The following is a 16,859-nucleotide window of genomic DNA, read 5'->3' as shown; positions in this document are numbered from 1 at the left end:
GGAAAGGTTTCCGGGTTGTGGACGTGTTTCAATACTGCCCGTGGAAAGGTTTCCGGGTTGTGGACGTGTTTCAATACTGCCCGTGGAAAGGTTTCCGGGATGTGGACGTGTTGGCATAATGGTTGACGTAAGTGGATGTGAGCGGGCTCTGCATGGGGATGAAGTTCTTTTCTTTGTTCTGCTGGTCTGTCTGTCTGTCTGTCTGTCTCTATCTCTTCCCTTCCTTTATTCCTCCCTTTCCCTCTTTCCTTTCTTTTCGTTAACTACAATCCCTTCTTGCATTTATTTTCATTCATTCATTCATTCGTTCGTTCGTTCGTTCGTTTATTTATTCATTTCTTTCTTTCTAAATATGGCAATGAAGTCTAGAGTGTGAAAGATGTCCAGTATTTCGTGTGAACATTTTCATATTATGTGATAAATCTTTCAGTAAAAAAACAAAAACAAACACACATAAAAAACCCAACAACAATCACAACTCAGAATAATGTGTCTAATTGACTAAAAACAACAACAGCGTTCAATGGCTTAGATTCGTTATACATGAATACACCCCCTCCACTTTGAAATAACTTTTTTGCCGCATGCACACAGCCTACCTACAGCAAGCAAAGGCACGGTCACAGAACTTTGTTGGGCATCTTCTCGTTTTTGGTAGCGTATACAGAGAAAGGAAATGATTGACAGAACAACTAAAAGGGTGCACAAAAACATAATTATTATATAACATTTATGAAATGATCATCCTTACATCACTTACGGGATCTTGCAGATTGCTTTGTTCTTCGTTCTTAAAATTGTGTTGTTTTTTCTTTTTCTTTTTTTCTACGAACGATAGGAAGTAGATATTAACCTTTTCAAGAAAAAGAGAGATTAAGTGTAACAGGGTCTATACACCCTCAAGGACCAAACCGTTGCTACCCGTCTCCACAAGCACCCTGGGCGACTATACAATTTGGAGGCAGTCACCCGTATCGTGACGATAACTCTCCATCTCCCTCACACCTCCCCTTTCTTTACTCTTCGATATGTTCTGCTATCAATCACACAATGAAAAAAAAAAAGAAAAAAAAAAAAAAGAAGGGGGGGGGGGGGGGGAGCTGTGAATCACACGAGTAAAATAAAATAAAACAACAACAATAACAAAAAGAGACCATCTTCTTTTTTCTCAACCGTTGAAAAGTTCTTTATTCCATTCTGAATGAGAAATGAGCATGACGAACAAACAATTCACTACAAGTACACGACGTGGTAAAATTTCCAACGCTCCTGTTCAAAATGTTTTCCTGCCTGAACTCTCCTCATTTGCATGCTCTGACACTCCTTGCCACAAACACGTACAATCGTTGAAGTCTACTGGGAAAACACTTTTGAATGAAACAGTCTCTAGTTCTTGAAACTGCTGGTAAAATCACCAGATCGTCGTCATATGTACTTATACTTCTGCTAGTAGTAATTTAGCAGTGATTACATAAATATATCTTTACCTGAAAATCATAATCATAACATCGTTACTTAGACTTACTTATTGCATTCATCATCAGTTGTTTCGCTTGTTAGATTAACGACTTCTCTTTTACCAAGTCCATTAAGCAATTTTCTGTAATTGTATTTAGATCTTTTTTTAATTCAAATTCCCTCCTCCCTCATATGGCCCGGTTTCCCCCCTACTCACCATTCATCCACATCTCCGTTCTCTTCTAAACGATACTCAAATATATACATTGGTACTCTTACAAAACGTCTTCAATCACTGATATGTGTGACTAGACATTAAGCAAAATTCCTCCTCCCCAGACTCACGTTGTTCTCACGCGAGAAACCTAAAAGCTAAAAGAGGGGAGACAAGTCAGGACACGAGAAAGCCAGAGAAAAGAGTGACACGGTCGTCGAAGTAGCCGTCACTGGCACTTACAAGCCACACCCTCTCTCCAGTTTTCAGGAACAGCGTCGCATGACAAGACCCAGACGGGTTGTTGTCAGAGTATTGTTTCGTGTACATCTGGGCGACTTCAGTCCCTTCCTTCTTCATGTCCAGATTGGCCGTTCTGCCACTCCCAAGCGGCTCTGCTGTGGCGATAAAGAAGTAGGTGCCTTCACGTGGTGCGGTAAAACGGCCGGTGTTAGCGTCGTAGCCGTTACCGTGGTTGTAGATGATCTGATCCAGCTTCAGAATGGAACCAGTGGACAGCTGTGTTTCACTGGACAGTCTGGCATGGAAGCCGATTTTCTCTGTGGTGTAAGCCTCGTCTGAAAATGAGAGAGAGATGGGGAAAAAATACTGTGATGTTGGATACAAAACACAAGAGGAAAAAACTTTGAACCCACTTGGGAGAGGAGAAGTTGTGTACTTCGACTCGTAGAGTCTTCAAAACAACAGCTGCCTGTGATGTTGTTTTGAACTGATATGTCATTGTCTTTTTTTCTTTTACTTTTTTTCATTTTTTTTAATTTATTTTTATTTTTTTATTTTTACAATATTGCCAAAGTCAAAATTTGTGTATTAAGATGGTGTATTCAATGAGCAACGACTTTTTTTCATCAAGCCAAAGAAGAGATTAAAATTAATAGACCCGTAAAAAATAGTGGAATAACGAAATACACGTCAGTCTCTCACACAAGCACAACATACACACATGCTCATGCGTGCATTCACCGCATCCAACAAGTTAAATGCACGCATTACTGATATGGTTAATCAGCTTTTTCTTATCATGCTTTTATTCCTGATACTTTTCAAATTGAGTGGAAATCTGTTCCATAAATTTCCAAAAAGCTGGATTGGTTAAGGTTATTTCTTGGTTGAGCTATACACATCATAATGGTTGTGATTGTGTTCGTTACTTTAAAAGAGTCTGTATTTTTAGGAGCATTTCCACATGTAGCATGTACATGCAGCTGCCTTGTTGAAGAACTACATACTGTGAAAAGATATACGTTGCAGCTTATAGTCTTCAGTGATCAAGGAATTCAAGTTCAACAAAACAAATTTCAACATACCTTGAGTTTCGTTACTACAGTTGCCCCTAAAAGCAGATGCACAATGATTTTTCAAAATCTATATAAGGGAGACTTGATTTCCAAAGCTTTCATTTACATTTGCAGGTTACTGTTAGTAAGTTGTATGAGAATAGTGTGACAACACACACACACACACACACACACACACACACTCGCACACACACACACACACACACACACACACACACACACACACACACTCGCACACACACACACACACACACACACACACACACACACACACACACACACACACACACACACACACACACACACACACACACTCGCACACACACACACACACACACACACACACACACACCTATCCGGTGTTCCAGTGCATCAGTCCTGTTGGCCATGACCTCAACGTCCCCCATCCACATCTCCCTCTGTGCAGCCAGCTGCTCCACAAACTCCTGCTGACGGGCCTCCAGGAGAGTGAACCTGCCAGCAGTCTCCTCCACCAGCACGGACACTGTGTCCAGCAGAGGGGAGTCGTCAGCCATACACCTGGCTGCTGGCAGGGAGGGGGGGATGCTGCAGCTGTAGTTGCCTCCCACCAGGGGGTTGGGCAGCAGCAGATGGAAGAAGCCGTCCTCATAACTGCTGCTGTCCAGCCGTGCTCCTGTGGGGGTCTGAGGAAAGACCATGGTGAGACTGGAACATCTGTATGATTGATGGACATTGATGCAGTGTTCTTTTCAAATCAATATTGACATGCTCCCCAAATAGGGACATTGGGAGAACATGTGTTTTTCATTCCTTTCAATCTGTGACCACCAATCTTAACCTCTTGACTTTAAAATTGATTTTTGCTTGTATTTTCAGCCTGTGGTTATGATCAGAGTGAAGGCGTGTGCCACTGTTTGTGGATAATGCTCTGAATGAGGAATGGACTGATTTGTACGCATAGCACAGTTCTTCACTTTGTTTCATGGCAGTAGTGTTTCTGCTCCATGTTGATATTTGAAATCGCATTAATGAACATTTGCATTGCTTATAACTTATAGATTATGATCAAAAGAAGAAAAGATATTCTTAAAGTCATCCACCTGGTATTATCTGCTGTTTGATTTCAAATCTTTTTTTTTTTTTTAAACTGTATGGATTATTTAAGAATATATTTTTCCCACTTCAGCAAGCTCTGCTGACCTGCAATGAGATATTAACACTGACCAATTAGTTCTTTGTGTCTAGTCTTTAGTAGACTAGATGACAGCAACTTAACACGTTTATGAACTTGTATTTATTCATGAAAGGTGTCTGAGCAAAGTTTAGTTTAACCTATTTGTTTTTGTGTGTGCAGTGTGGCAAACGTTTTGCAGCATGACAACCTCTTTCTGTCTTTCTTTCTTTCTTCCGTCTGTACTGTTCATCTCTATCAGACTACATGCACAGTCTCTAAACAAAGAGAACATATAAGGTTCTTACGGTCCAGGTGACGTCAACAGGGGGATGACCTCGATCGGAGAAGTTGCCACACGACAGCTGCACGTGCCACGCGCCAGTGACGACGTCACGTACGGCATTTTTCTCTCTTGTCACGTGGATTTCCCCGCTCTGTGTTTTTGGCATGTCTGTGGACAGATGGCAGTGTTCGTGACTGATTGTTGTATGGACTGCAAGTTGCGTTTCTCTGCTCTCTCTGCTGGGGACTCACAAATGTAAGAAGTATCTCCCATTAAGCAGAAACTCAATCATATTGTCACAGTTCACTCAGTTGTAATGAGTTTGGTCTTTTCAGCGATCCAAATCGTTCAAACATAAATGTTTGCTAAGGGTTCGAATTTCATCAAGCCTGATACAGCTCCTTTGAACATGTACTTTGGTGGCAGTCAAATTCCCTTAAATTATAAGTGCCAGACAAACGCACATTCGCGTATATATCATATCAACTGCAGTCATTTAAGGCAATTGGGTACAGAATTTGGTAAAGGACATATATTTTGGGGGGTTTAGCAAATTAGAATATTTCTTTATCACTTTCTTCCCGCTGTTTCGTCTACCTTTTATTTTCTTTCTCCTATTCTTTAACCTTCGTTGTGGAACGCATTAATACCAATTATTTGCAAATTTTGGCTCAGGAGCTCAGGCAGAAGGGTTAAAATTGCTCAGGAACTCAGGGCTCAAAGGGTTAAACAGATACTGTCAAATTTCCTTTTTGACCATGAAATCTGATGGATAGGCTTGCTGAATGATATATAAATCATATCGAGAATAATGATACAATCAATGAGACACACACACACACACACACACACACACACACACACACACACACGCACACACACACACACAACACACACACACACACACAAGTGCGGCACGTTTTATTCCACACGTGGGTCTTGAAGCGCTTTAACAACGTCTGGTATACCTGATTAAGGACATAACACTTGAAAATCCTCACTTACCCAGGACCGTCACATCAGCAGTCTTGCGGTGCACAGTCAGAGCATTGTGCACGTCTTCGGTACTGACGGAAATGCTGTAGTGACCTGACTCCAGAATGGTGGCGCAGCTCAGTTCAATGCCTCCATCCTGGTTATGAAACAAACATAAGGTTTGGTTACTTTCTGGCACATGTATGGAAACAAAGTTAGTCTTTGTAATAACCGTGTTTCGTTTTATTTGCGTCTCGTGTGTGTGTGTGTGTGTGTGTGTGAACGAAATCATGTCCACTGGTCAAATGTTTTGACTGTGAATACCAGTTTTGCACTTGTCACAACTTGTGACGACAGTCAGGGCGTGTGGCCCGTCTTCGTTTTTCTCCACCCTCTCCTTTCATTTTCCATCCTTCCTTCCCCCAGCCTTCAGTTCGGGTAAAAGTCCCGAATTACGCACGAACCACGTGCATGTTACTCAGCTCACCTGAGCGAGTATGAAATATTGTTGGGCAGCAACAATATTCGAGGCTTTTGCAGCCCGACTGCCGTTGTGAACGGGTCGTTTCTGTTGTTGGTGGGGTAGCTACCCCGATGTCGTGGTGGTCGTGTCTCTGTGGTGGTCGTGTCTTCGTGGTGGTCGTGTCTTCGTGGTGGTCGTGTCTCTGTGGTGGTCGTGTCTCTGTGGTGGTCGTGTCTCTGTGGTGGTCGTGTCTCTGTGGTGGTCGTGTCTGTGGTGGTCGTGTCTTCGTGGTGGTCGTGTCTTCGTGGTGGTCGTGTCTTCGTGGTGGTCGTGTCTTCGTGGTGGTCGTGTCTCTGTGGTGGTCGTGTCTTCGTGGTGGTCGTGTCTTTGTGGTGGTCGTGTCTTCGTGGTGGTCGTGTCTCTGTGGTGGTCGTGTCTTCGTGGTGGTCGTGTCTCTGTGGTGGTCGTGTCTCTGTGGTGGTCGTGTCTTTGTGGTGGTCGTGTCTTCGTGGTGGTCGTGTCTCTGTGGTGGTCGTGTCTCTGTGGTGGTCGTGTCTTCGTGGTGGTCGTTGGTCGCTGTGGCAGCTCTCACTGTGTCCTGGGTCCCGGGCCTATCGTCTGGTGACCTAGATCTTCGTCCCGCCCAGCCGGTGTCCTGTGCCCTGGGCCCCAGGCTTTCGATTGGTTTCTTGGGTCATCACCCCTTTCCTTCCCCGTGACTGGTGTCCTGGGTCATCACCCCTCCTGCACCGTGACTGGTGTCCTGGGTCTTCACCCCTCCTGCACCGTGACTGGTGTCCTGGGTCTTCACCCCTTTCCTTCCCCGTGACTGGTGTCCTGGGTCATCACCCCTCCTGCACCGTGACTGGTGTCCTGGGTCATCACCCCTTTCCTTCCCGTGACTGGTGTCCTGGGTCATCACCCCTCCTGCACCGTGACTGGTGTCCTGGGTCATCACCCCTTTCCTTCCCCGTGACTGGTGTCCTGGGTCTTCACCCCTTTCCTTCCCCGTGACTGGTGTCCTGGGTCATCACCCTCCTGCACCGTTGACTGGTGTCCTGGGTCTTCACCCCTCCTGCACCGTGACTGGTGTCCTGGGTCTTCACCCCCTCCTGCACCGTGACTGGTGTCCTGGGTCTTCACCCCCTCCTGCACCGTGACTGGTGTCCTGGGTCTTCACCCCCTCCTGCACCGTGACTGGTGTCCTGGGTCTTCGCCCTCCTTCCCGACTTACCCTCTGCACCGTGACTGGTGTCCTGGTCTTCGTCCCTCTCCCGTGATGGGTCCTGGTCTTCACCCCCTCCTGCACCGTGACTGGTGTCCTGGGTCTTCACCCCCTCGTGCACCGTCACTGGTGTCCTGGTTCCGGGCCTTTTGACTTGAGGCCTGGGTCTTTGTTTTGCTTGGCACTGTATGCCGAGTCGTGGCACCTAGGCCTTTCAATTGGGGGCTTGTGCCTTTTCTCGGACCTGCGCAACGTGTCCGCTGAAGTTCGTCTGGAGCCGTGTGTTTCCTTTTAAGAGGAAAACTTCCTGAAGCCACCAAAAACTAAAGCACGAATATCTGTGTACCAGTCCATTTTTGGTTTGTTTTTTGTTTTGTTTTTTCCCCTTGAGTGTGTGTGGAAAATCGCTTTTGAGATCATTTGGGAGAATCGGGATAGTTTTGTAAGCGACTTCTGTTAGTTTGTTTGGGGTTTTTTGGTAGTTATTGTATATGTTTGTTTTTGTTGTTGTTTTTGCATGTATAAGCTGTGTGTGTAAGGTTGCGTGAGCGGGATAGACAGAGCGGAAGAGAATAATTTTTTTTGTGGGAGAAAAATATCTGTATTCTGTGTTTGTGTTGTCTGGTGAATTGGGGTGGGTGTTAGGTTTTAAAACAGTTCTTGACCTCTTCCCTAGTGGGGTCGTGACAGCACTAAACATAAAGACAATAACACTTTCCACTCATTCTGCTGATAGGTTGTAGGTTTTCCGGACTAAACAGTATTTCCGGATCGTTAACGTTTTGTTTTGTTCAGTCTCCAGATTATTTCGTTCAGTTTCCGGCATCAAGATTTGTTTGGGTGGTTCCCAATTTATCGCTGGATAATGTTTGTGTTGCCGAGATTAGAGTATGCTTTTCTAACAGATTGACATTCTATTTCTTGTCCGCAGTTAAGAGAAAACTGAATTAAACAATGGACAAAGAGAATGAAGCCAAGACACCATCGACACAGGTGAACAGCTCTCACCTGGCAAAGCCGTGACTTACCTGGAGGTGAGCCAGACGACCGGAGAAGGAGGACACGGGAACAAAGTGATCGTCCACGTATGTGGCCAGGACACCCTCCTCCTTCCCCTCAGGTTGACATCCCCACACCATGCCTTCGTCATCGTCATCATTGTCATCATCATTGATTTCATCGATAGTATATCATAGTGTGTGTGTGTGTGTGTGTGTGTGTGTGTGTGTGTGTGTGTGTGTGTGTGTGTAAGCCAATGTTCTTTTTCATCTGAAGAAAGCAGAATAACAGTTGTGTTTATGACTGATCAAATAATATATCTTCACATCCTCTTCCCCTTCTGTCTGTCTCCCTAAGGCATTGCATTTCCGATCTGTTACACCTTTATTATTTTCTGCACGTACTGCGCTTATTTGTGTATCGTTCCCTTTAATGACTGATCTAATCAAGTTGTGAATCTTCCACACGAAAATCCTCCGAAGAATCCTGAGAATCGTCTGGCCCAATACCACCTCCAATCAATAACTACTCGTCCAGTGCAATCAAACGAACATGAAAACCAACATGAGAAGACTATGGAACTGGATAGGACACGTCATGTGAAGGGAGCAAGGTTACATCTTCTGGAGAATTCAAGATCCTCAAACACACCTGGGGTACCATTCAGAGACAGGCCCCAAAACAGTCAAGAGCGATGGATCTTCCTTGTTGTAAGTGAATAAAGTAACTACCCTCTCAGGAGGGGAAAGGGCCTTTGTATGAATAAAATGTTCACTTCGAAAACTATCTCTTTCTGGATGTACGTGATTGTGTCACTACACAAACACGTTTTCTCTTTCTTTCTTTAAAAAAAAAAAATTATAACATTTCCGATTAAACAATTTCCTTGTCTTTTTCTGTGCGTGTATATGTGTAGCACTAGTCTATGTATGTGTCTCTGCCTGTAGGTTGTGTGTGTGTGTGTGTGTGTGTGTGTGTGTGTGTGTGTGTGTGTGTGTGTGTGTGCAAGAAAAATAAGATGTACCACAAACATATTTTCGCACCAAAGTTTATACAGACACCCACCTTTCAGTCGCTCCCCTTTGTCCAGCGTGAAGTTCCAGAAGAGCTGAATGTCCTGCCCGGAGCAGATCTGAACGGGACCAGCATCTGTCCTCAGCTTCTGTGACCACTGTAAACCAGTGGCACCTGACAGAACACGTAGTGCACTGAACATGTGTCTTCTCACAACTAACAGCGTACACATCAGTCAACCCGTGGTACAGTGGGCGATTTTCAGAAACGTGGAATAGGATCACCGTATTCTGTCAAAACTTCTGCAGCATCTTTAATTGTATGATCGTTTAGAAAAGATAATTGCATGATCACACAAAACACCATTCTCAATTCCAGCATACATTGATTTCATACGTGTGCTCAGAAAATAGAAACCTCAGAGAATGTCTTTATTTCTATGGAAACTGTGTGAAAGACAACAACAGTCACTGGCTGCTTAATTCTCCTTTCACAAAATCTGAAAAAAATCATTTTTGTTTTGGTTGCAACAAATACATTTTTCAAAGTGTGACAGATTCAACTAACAACAGATTAAAATGTCTATCTGCGTTGTTTCTGGAATTTTCAATTCTCAAATTATTTTAGAGTAGAGCTTGAAAATACTTTTTATAAAGAATAAATAGCTGTGAACATCGTCAGTGACTGAATTTTATGAAGAACTCGTCACTTTGATGAAAACAAATTTGAATGTATGAAACAGTAAAATTGATAGCGCAAGATGAAAATTGAATGTTTGTTCAAGTCAAATTCACGAAATAAAAAATGTGGCCTCAGCGTATGTTCAGAGGAGTTAAGTAATAACAATAAATGCAAGGACCAAATCAGCTTAGTTGTCAAGCAAACAGAACTGACAAAGAACTGTATTTCAGGCATCAAAGCCACAGACACACACACGCGCGCACGCATGAGAATCTCTCATATCCATGATGTGTTTGTTGACAGTATATTAGCAGAAATGTTGAAAGTAGCTGAACCAGAAATCATACATGACTTGAAAGTTTACTTTAACAAGCTCTTTGTTGAAGGGATCTTCCCAGAGGAATGGACCAGAGCAATAATTATACCGTTACACAAAAAAGGTGATTTCAACAGTCCAGACAACTACCGAGGCATATCACTACTAAGTGTTGTGGGTAAAGTGTTTACCAAAATTATGAATGATAGGCTGTATCTCTGGGCTGAAAACAGTTGTCTGATAAACGAAGCACAAGCAGGCTTTCGTAAGGGACGTTCAGCAATAGATCACATTTTCACACTTCATACTGGCATCGAAAAACATTTATCTATAAATACAAAACTGTACGTAGCTTTCATTGACTTCAGACAGGCATATGACACTGTAAACAGACACATACTAGGAGCAGTGCTTATGAAATCGGGTATAAGTGGGAAAAAGCTACATATTGTCCAAGCAATGTACGAAACAGTACAGTCATGTGTGATGAGTGGGAGTGGGCTTTCTGACTTCTTTTTCTGTCTGCAAGGTTTGAAACAAGGTTGCATTATGAACCCAACACTATTCAACATTCTAGTAAATGAATTGGCAAATGAAATAACTATGAAAGGTAAACATGGATTGTCCCTCAGCTCAGCGGAGATTGACTTATTTTTACTACTTTTCGCCGATTACCCCACACTCATATCCACAACAGTGATTGGCTTGCAGAACCAACCAAACAATCTTCAAGAATCTGCACATAGATTGGGATTAGCTGTAAATATGGACAAATCTAAGGTGTTAGTGTTTAGGAAGGGTGGGGTTTTAGGACTGAGGGTAAAAATGGTATTTAGATGGTAAAAATTTGGAAATAGTTAATTTATACAAATACTAAGGACTAACGTTTTTGACACGACACAGTTGGACGGCAGCACTGGAAGATCTTACAGTCAGAGCATGGAGAAGTACAACAGAAATTATTAGAACCTTGAATAGAATAGATTGCAATTCAGCTGATGTATCTTTAAAACTGTTTGATACGAAGGTTGTTCCAGTTTTGTTGTACGGAGCAGAAATTTGGGGATTTGACAAGATACGAACAAGTAGAAAGGATTCAGCTCTATGCTTGTAAACGTCTGCTGCATGTCACAGATAAGACTCCTAACGATATGGCATACGGGGAACTGGGCAGGTATCCATTTTGGATTAATTCAGTCATTAAATGTATAAGATGTTGGTTTCGATTACTGAAGCAGCCTGAACAATTATTTTCAAAGAGAGCTTATAAAATGCTGTTAAAAATGCATGAAAATGGAACTGTCACTTGAGTTCAAAATATTCTGTGTGAAAATGGATTTGAGCAAGTGTGGTTGTTTGGATGTGGGCATGAGAGACTATTTTTCAAAGAACTTAACTCACTCAGTACGGCCAGTCCTCTCTTCTCCGATACAGAGACCCCTCGGATGTTCAGTGGGTGTCTGAATGACCCAACCTTTAGCTTCCGTCGTCAGAATTGTGGTATTCTTTGTCAACATTCACCTCTTCAGTATAAGAGCCTTCCGCTTGCAATATTTTGATGATGGTAATTGGGGTGAAACGCTGTTAACGTCGTCTCTTTCGCCGTTCGTATGGAGAGAGTTAAAGAAAGACTGTACAACTCATTTCTCTATCGTTGGCATGACCACTTAGAAAATTGTGTAAGATACTCGGTATATAAACAATATAAGACTTGTTTCGGAAGAGAGAAATATGTGGATGTTTTATGGATGAACACATATCGTAACACCCTCGCTCAGTTCAGGATGGGAGTATCACAAATTGGTGTTCACAATACCGTTATTCAAGGAATCAAGAAAACGGGAATTGTCCATTTTGTAGTAACTCACTTGAAACCGAAATTCACTTCACCTTTGAGTGCCCTAAGTATGAAGACTTAAGATCTAAGTATTTACAGAATATTGTCAATTTCGAAATTCATAATCTGGAATTTATGAGAGTTCCAGAAGACAGTATTTTTGTTTTTGCGAAGTTTCTTTTCTATGCCTTTAAGCTTAGATCCCAGATCTTGAATGCAGTCCAAAATATACAAATGTAATTTTTTTCCCCTCGTGTAAATAATAATGTATCTGTCGACTGTGAACCTCCATTCAATAAACTAGTGCCAGTGTCAGTGTCAGATGTGTTTGTTTCAAATAACGACTGTCACTATGATTTATCATATTCAGTTCAGAACTAGTAATACCTACAGTCCTCGTGAATCTGTTACATATGTTAGTCTTGTGCAAAGAGCTGAAGGGGGAGACTAGGGCTAGTTGGTCTCTTTTTGCACTCAAAGCAATGCGGAGAATATCTTAAGAGAGACGATACTCACAGTATGGCTCATAGCTGACCTATTGACACAAAGACAACCTGCCCATGTCGGTGTAAGCTGGTATGGGGCAAACGTGGCCAGTCAATTTCAATCAACAGAAAACAATACGAGAACGCTCAGCAGTACAGGTTGTGTATCTTTTATGTCCGAAAAAAAAAAAAATCAACAATGGAACATACCATTGGAATATCAACAGCGTCCACATCTTTGTTCAAAACAGCAAGAATAACCACGAGGCGATGAGTGTGATAAAGAAGATAAGATCTGCATCATTTGCTTGTGAACAGAAAAAAAGTGCCGGCATTGTCTTAGCACTGATGACAAAAAAGTAACTAATGAAAAGGGGAAACAGAAATCTTGATTACAATTCATTAGAACACCTCTTGTAATCATCAGGAAATGGAAGAAAACGAAGACGCACTTTGCACTGCATGGATTGACGGAAATGAAACTAGCATGAAAAAAAGTTCTTCACTGGGTCATCAGCGTATACAAATACAATCTGCATCAGTCACAATTGTGACAAATGTAAACCGAGCTTTTCCCCAAGGCCTATCCATTCCACTGGGTCCAGTCTTTACACTGTGTGCACTGGGCATATTCTTTTTGTTGAAGTTTTTTTTTCTCTTTTTGTTGTCTCCTTTTTTCGTGTGAAAACAATCCGTCTTTTTGCAAGTCGTTTATGAAACAGCCAGCAGGAGTGGGAAGCAATAACCACGAATAAATTATGTTGTACGAGATAAGTGATTAAAGAATGTCACTTCTACTCTGTTGTCTGGTTTGTCGTTTAATCCACGTTTAAAATAGTGACTTCATTCTGATCGTTTTTCAGCATAATTCATGTCTTCATTTCTTTCTTTTTTGTCTTTGGTTAACCAAACACCAAGCACAAGGAATTTTAAGGCATCACACTAGACTTGGCAACACAATGATCTAAATATAAAGCCATTTATCTTCGATAAAACTGTATGGTATTGTAAAGTCTGTGTATTCAGCATTTTTCTAAACATTAATGTTATCATATTCATTGTAGTTGGCATCACACACACACACACACACACACACACACACACACACACACACACACACACACACACACACACACACACACACACACACCGTATCAACACTGTTTGTTAGCTGAAATGCAATATTATCAGCAATCAAAGCAATGACCATCTCTCTCTCTCTCTCTCTCTCTCTCTCTCTCTCTCTCTCTCTCTCTTGTATGTAGCATTTATTGACTTTGAAAAAGCTTTTGACTCCATAAATAAAAATCTTCTTTGGTCAGTTCTTATTAAAAAAAAATGGTATAAAAGGAAAATTGTATAGGTGTATTAAAAGTATGTATGATGTAGTTAAAGCTAGAGTCCGATGTGGTGCCAAACTGACAGATTATATAACATGTACTTCTGGGGTTAAACAAGGTGATGCATGCAGCTCAGTTCTTTTTTCTTTATTCATAAACGAATTAGCAATAGAAGTAATTAATAATGGTAGGCATGGTGCTGTGCTTCCACTTGATGCTTTTGAATTGTTTATTCTTTTGTTAGCAGACGATATTATTTTGATTTCAGAAACATTTATAGGCCTACAAACACAATTAAATAGTTTACAGCGTGCAACAACATCTCTTCAATTAAAGGTAAATATGTCTAAAAGTAACATAATAGTATTTCGGAAAGGTGGATATTTAAGTGTGAGAGAACGATGGTTTTATGATGGTGTTGCAATGCCTATTGTTAATGTGTATAGATATTTAGGAATTCTCTTCTCAACCCGTTTAAGTTTTGTTGCTGCTTGCAAGGAACTTGCAAGTCAAGCAAAAACTGCTTTGATATGTGTAATGAAAAGATTATATAAATATGTTAAACAAAAATTAATTTAATTTATTCTTTAAGCTTTTTGACTGCCAAATACAACCAATAGTGCAATATGGATCTGAGTTATGGTGGCCAGATAATGCTGTTTTTCATTGTGAATCAGTTCATTTGTTGGCTTTAAAGAAATTTTTAGGAGAAGATATGCGAACGCCAAATGACTTTGTTTATGGGGAAACAAACTGATATCCTATATATATATAAACTCTGTTTTGAATTGTATTCGCTACTGGATCAAACTTGTTCACATGGAAGATAGCAGGATACCGTCTAAGGCTTATAAAATGTTGTATGATTTAGATATCAAGGGAAAGAAAATTGGGTAACTAAGGTTCGTCTTCGTTTGTTTGAATATGGATTTGGTTTTGTGTGGATGGAACAGGGTGTTGGAAGTGTTAATGGTTTTATATTTGTTTTCCGCAAAAGGCTAATTGATTGTAGATGGTAGACTTGGAATAATCATATTCATACCAGCGAGAGATTTGATATGTACAGATCTTTCTGTAGTGCACATGATTCAAAACCTTATCTACTGCAAGATATGGACAGGCACTTGAAATTTATAACAACGAAATTTAGATTAGGAATATCAGAACTGACAGTGCATCGCTCAAGATACAAAACTTCTGGTACGAATGATTTAGTCTGCCCTCTATGTAACGAATCTGAAGAAAACGAATTGCATTTTGTTCTTTGTTGCCCAGTTCTAGAAAATATTCGTGAAATGTTTCTAAAAGCAAAATATTACAAACATCCCTCTTTGTTTAAATTATGTCTGTTAATGTCGTCAAGCAACAGTAAGGACATTCGTGATTTTTCCATGTTTTTGTATAAGGCTTTCAAAATTAGAGAAACAGTCACTTCGTGAAATGAATATAATTATGTTTTGTTATCTGCATTTATGCTCGTTTGCTTATGTTGTCTTATTGAGTTGTATAATGTTCATATTAACCCCTTCACTTGGGGCTGAGGCCTATATGTGAATAAACCATTCCGTTCCGTTTCCGTTCTCTCTCTCTCTCTCTCTCTCTCTCTCTCTCTCCCTCTCTCTCTCTCTCTCTATCACACACACACACACACACACACACACACACACACACACACACACACACACACGTGCCCTGAAATACTCACTGCCAGTCAGCAGAAGCACGGTGACCAAACTTCCCAACATGTCGACACTCAGTTGTTGACAAGTCACTTTAAACCAAAGAACTCAAACTGAACCATTCACAACACTAGGAGACTTGCTGTTCCGCCGCACAGTTAGGTCTGACGATACTTCCAACATTCAGTGCCATTTATTACCAGTCTAGCCCAGATCATGCCCTGAAGAGAAAGTCACATGAGTCAATTGTTCGTGAACTAATTAGCACGTGAGCGTCAGCTTTGTGGACTGCAGAGTGCTTGGCCATTGGGAGTGGATGGTAAAGTGAAGTGACGTTCTTGACCTTATGCTCTGTGTTCCGGATTTTCAAGATGACGACTCCATTGACTTGGGTCCCACTGGCACCAGTTGCCTCCACTTCTTGCTTGTCCCAGTTTTGCCAGAACAATGCTCCCTCTCCTCCTCCTTCTCTCTCTCTCTCTCTCTCTCTCTCTCTCTCTCCCTTCAACACTTTTGCATAATGTAAAAAGAGTTTTAACTGTTAACAGGTTTGGAATAGTTTGGTTGAGTCAGGGAGATGGTAACGAGTTAGCATTTATAGCGGAATTAAAGGATAGACTTTTATCCTCTTGTAAACAAAACTGGCATTCAAAAATGGAAAACAGTGATAAGTATACATGGTTCTTCTTATTTAAAAGTATTTTTCAGGCAGAGAAGTATCTATTAGTAGTCACTAATAAATGGCATAGAGACACTCTTGCTAGATTTAGAAATCGTACTTCAGATCTTTGTGCTCATAAAAGATGGTTTGATGTTTTCACATCAGAACGTAATATCTGTCTGGTATGTAACGAGGAAAACTCAAATGAAGATGAAGTGCACTTCTTATTTTCATGCAAAGTGTATCACGATATAAGAAAGGAAAGTAAATTATTTCACCTGGGCGTTGCAATGAGAAAAGACTTAACAAGTGTATTGTGGTCTGAAGACAATAGAGTAATTAAATCACTAGCAACGTTTGTTGCTGAAGCAACTAAAGTAAGGAAACACATTCTACAACAGTAACTGACTGTCACCATGTTTGATGCAAAGGAAATATTTTCACCTTTCTTGATACTGCTCGATGGATTTGTTATTCATTATATTGTTATTTGAAACAGTATTTTACCGCAATTTTGACATGTGTGCATTAGTGCGTGTGTCTGAGGTACGTGCGCGCTCGCGCGGGCATGGGAAAGAATGCGATGTGTGAGTGAAAGTAAGCGGGCACGCAGCGTGAGAGGTTCATGTGTGCCTGCATAATGAACTTGGAACTGTTGATCCTGTGGCTCGAGCGTCGCACGAGCACAGACACACACACACACACACACACACACACACACACACACACACACACACACACACACACACACAGA

At 41.4% G+C, this 16,859-nt stretch overlaps 1 protein-coding gene across 1 annotated transcript; it reads right to left on the bottom strand.

Annotated features, from left to right (window-relative positions):
* Nucleotides 1-1,158: 1,158 nt before the first annotated feature.
* On the bottom strand, nt 1,159-15,626 carry LOC143275421 (uncharacterized). Its single transcript, XM_076579501.1, has 7 exons — nt 15,471-15,626; nt 9,158-9,280; nt 8,122-8,234; nt 5,436-5,562; nt 4,453-4,598; nt 3,344-3,656; nt 1,159-2,250 (listed from the first exon to the last, which is right to left on the bottom strand). Exons 1-7 carry the CDS (start codon nt 15,508-15,510, stop codon nt 1,850-1,852), a joined length of 1,263 nt encoding a protein of 420 aa, XP_076435616.1. The 5' UTR covers nt 15,511-15,626; the 3' UTR covers nt 1,159-1,849.
* Nucleotides 15,627-16,859: the final 1,233 nt, after the last annotated feature.

The sequence above is a fragment of the Babylonia areolata genome, chromosome 30 (assembly GCF_041734735.1).
Source record: "Babylonia areolata isolate BAREFJ2019XMU chromosome 30, ASM4173473v1, whole genome shotgun sequence".
Classification (NCBI taxonomy): domain Eukaryota; kingdom Metazoa; phylum Mollusca; class Gastropoda; order Neogastropoda; family Buccinidae; genus Babylonia; species Babylonia areolata.
The sequence above is the reverse complement of the archived record's forward strand: the minus strand, read 5'-3'. Positions and strand labels throughout refer to the sequence as shown.